We start from the raw sequence: 1,460 nt of genomic DNA on the forward strand, positions 1-1,460 counted from the left end.
TTCTTCACTAAATTATAAACGAGGGTGGGCAGTATGAAGAATTTGGATGTTCAGGTCCTGCAAACCCAGGCTTGAATTCTCGTTCTCCCTGGTGGTAGTGCTGGTGGGGAGGTGGTAATGCTGTGTGCTCCTGGGCAGGTGTCTTGACCTCTCTGAGACCACTTTCCACTTCTGTAAAATAGGACTAATACCACCCCCCCTTAGGTCACAGTAGACTGCCTAGTACACAGTAGGTGTGCTCTGTGTGCATGTGCTCTCCACCCACTGTAAACCCTTCCTCCATTGCACTTACTGCACAGATCGCTGGTCCTCAGTGGTACCCCGCGTGGTTGAGCTGAACAAGAATTCAAACCCGGATGAGGTGGTGGTGCCATTCAACACCATGGGGAACCCCAGCTGCGATGGACACCAGCAGAGTTACCCCCCCAAGTGGAGGACTGATGATGCCCCCCTCTAGGGGCTGCAGGGTGGGGTCCCTGGCCTGCAGCCCTAGCCTGCTGCCTCTAGTCCACTTGCATTTCCACCATGGCTTGGGGTTGTCCGGCACACCCACTCCAACCCCCAGAGGTGAAGGCGGGTGGAGATGCTGCAGAGGCCCCAGGACCCTGTGCCCCAGCTCTGCCTCCGCACCGGGGGCTGGGGCTCCTGCCTGCCTGTCTCACTCCCATGGAGTCACATTAGCCAGTTCCAGGCCCCTCCAGCCCTGCCCCCACCTCACCGTTATTTATTTGTGCAGCTCCCAGGAAGGTGGCATGGCCTTTGCCCCCAACTGGGGCCCGTCAGAGGTCCCAGGACCTCTTCCCACATGGGCTGCCCAGACGAGTCCCTAGCCCCAACCCTTGCCCTGGGCTGCATGTCCCACCCTGTGTAGCCACAAGGTGGCTTTGCTGAGAGGTTGGGGCGAGGCCACACCTTCTGCAAGTGCTGTACGGTGTCGTGTCTGGGACTTGTCCGTGCTCAATAAATGTTCACTCATTGATGCCAGAGATGGGGGCCTTGGTGGTGGGGCCGATGGTAATAGGTACAGTGATACAACAGGGAAGACGGGAGAGGAGGACAAGGGGCAGAAGTGAGGACCTAGATGGTGAGTAGGGTGGTGGGGGTGGGGAGGACGGGCTTGGAGGTGGTTTTAATGGTGGTGGCCCGAGAGGTGGGGGTGGGAGTAGAGTGCTGCTGGGAAAGGAAGTGATGAAGGGGATGGGGAGGGGCGTATGCTGGTGGGAAGACAGTAACGTCGGTGGGGAGACAGTAACATCGATGGGGAGATAGTAATTTTGCTACAAGTAGCCATGCTGGTGTGGAGATGGTTAGAGGGTGAAAATTCAGTGACACCAAGGATGGGAAGGACAGATAGACAGATAGCTGACTGCCCTCCAGGCGGCTCCGACATCTTGCACACAGCAGAGGGGCACGCTGCCCAGCCCTACTTATCCTCACAGTTGCTGGCGTGTTGGAATCCA

General features: G+C 57.7%; 1 protein-coding gene across 1 annotated transcript in view; it reads left to right on the plus strand.

Annotated features, from left to right (window-relative positions):
- TRPV4 (transient receptor potential cation channel subfamily V member 4) overlaps positions 1 to 457 on the plus strand; it is a 34,519-nt gene extending 34,062 nt beyond the window's left edge. The window contains exon 14 of the mRNA XM_042782837.1: positions 300 to 457. Coding sequence (XP_042638771.1) covers positions 300 to 457 — 158 coding nt within the window. The remainder of the gene's footprint in view (positions 1 to 299) is intronic.
- The last annotated feature ends 1,003 nt before the right edge of the window (positions 458 to 1,460 follow it).

The sequence above is a fragment of the Orycteropus afer genome, unplaced genomic scaffold (assembly GCF_000298275.1).
Source record: "Orycteropus afer afer isolate SDZICR_OR568_19922 unplaced genomic scaffold, OryAfe1.0 scaffold00487, whole genome shotgun sequence".
Lineage (NCBI taxonomy): Eukaryota > Metazoa > Chordata > Mammalia > Tubulidentata > Orycteropodidae > Orycteropus > Orycteropus afer.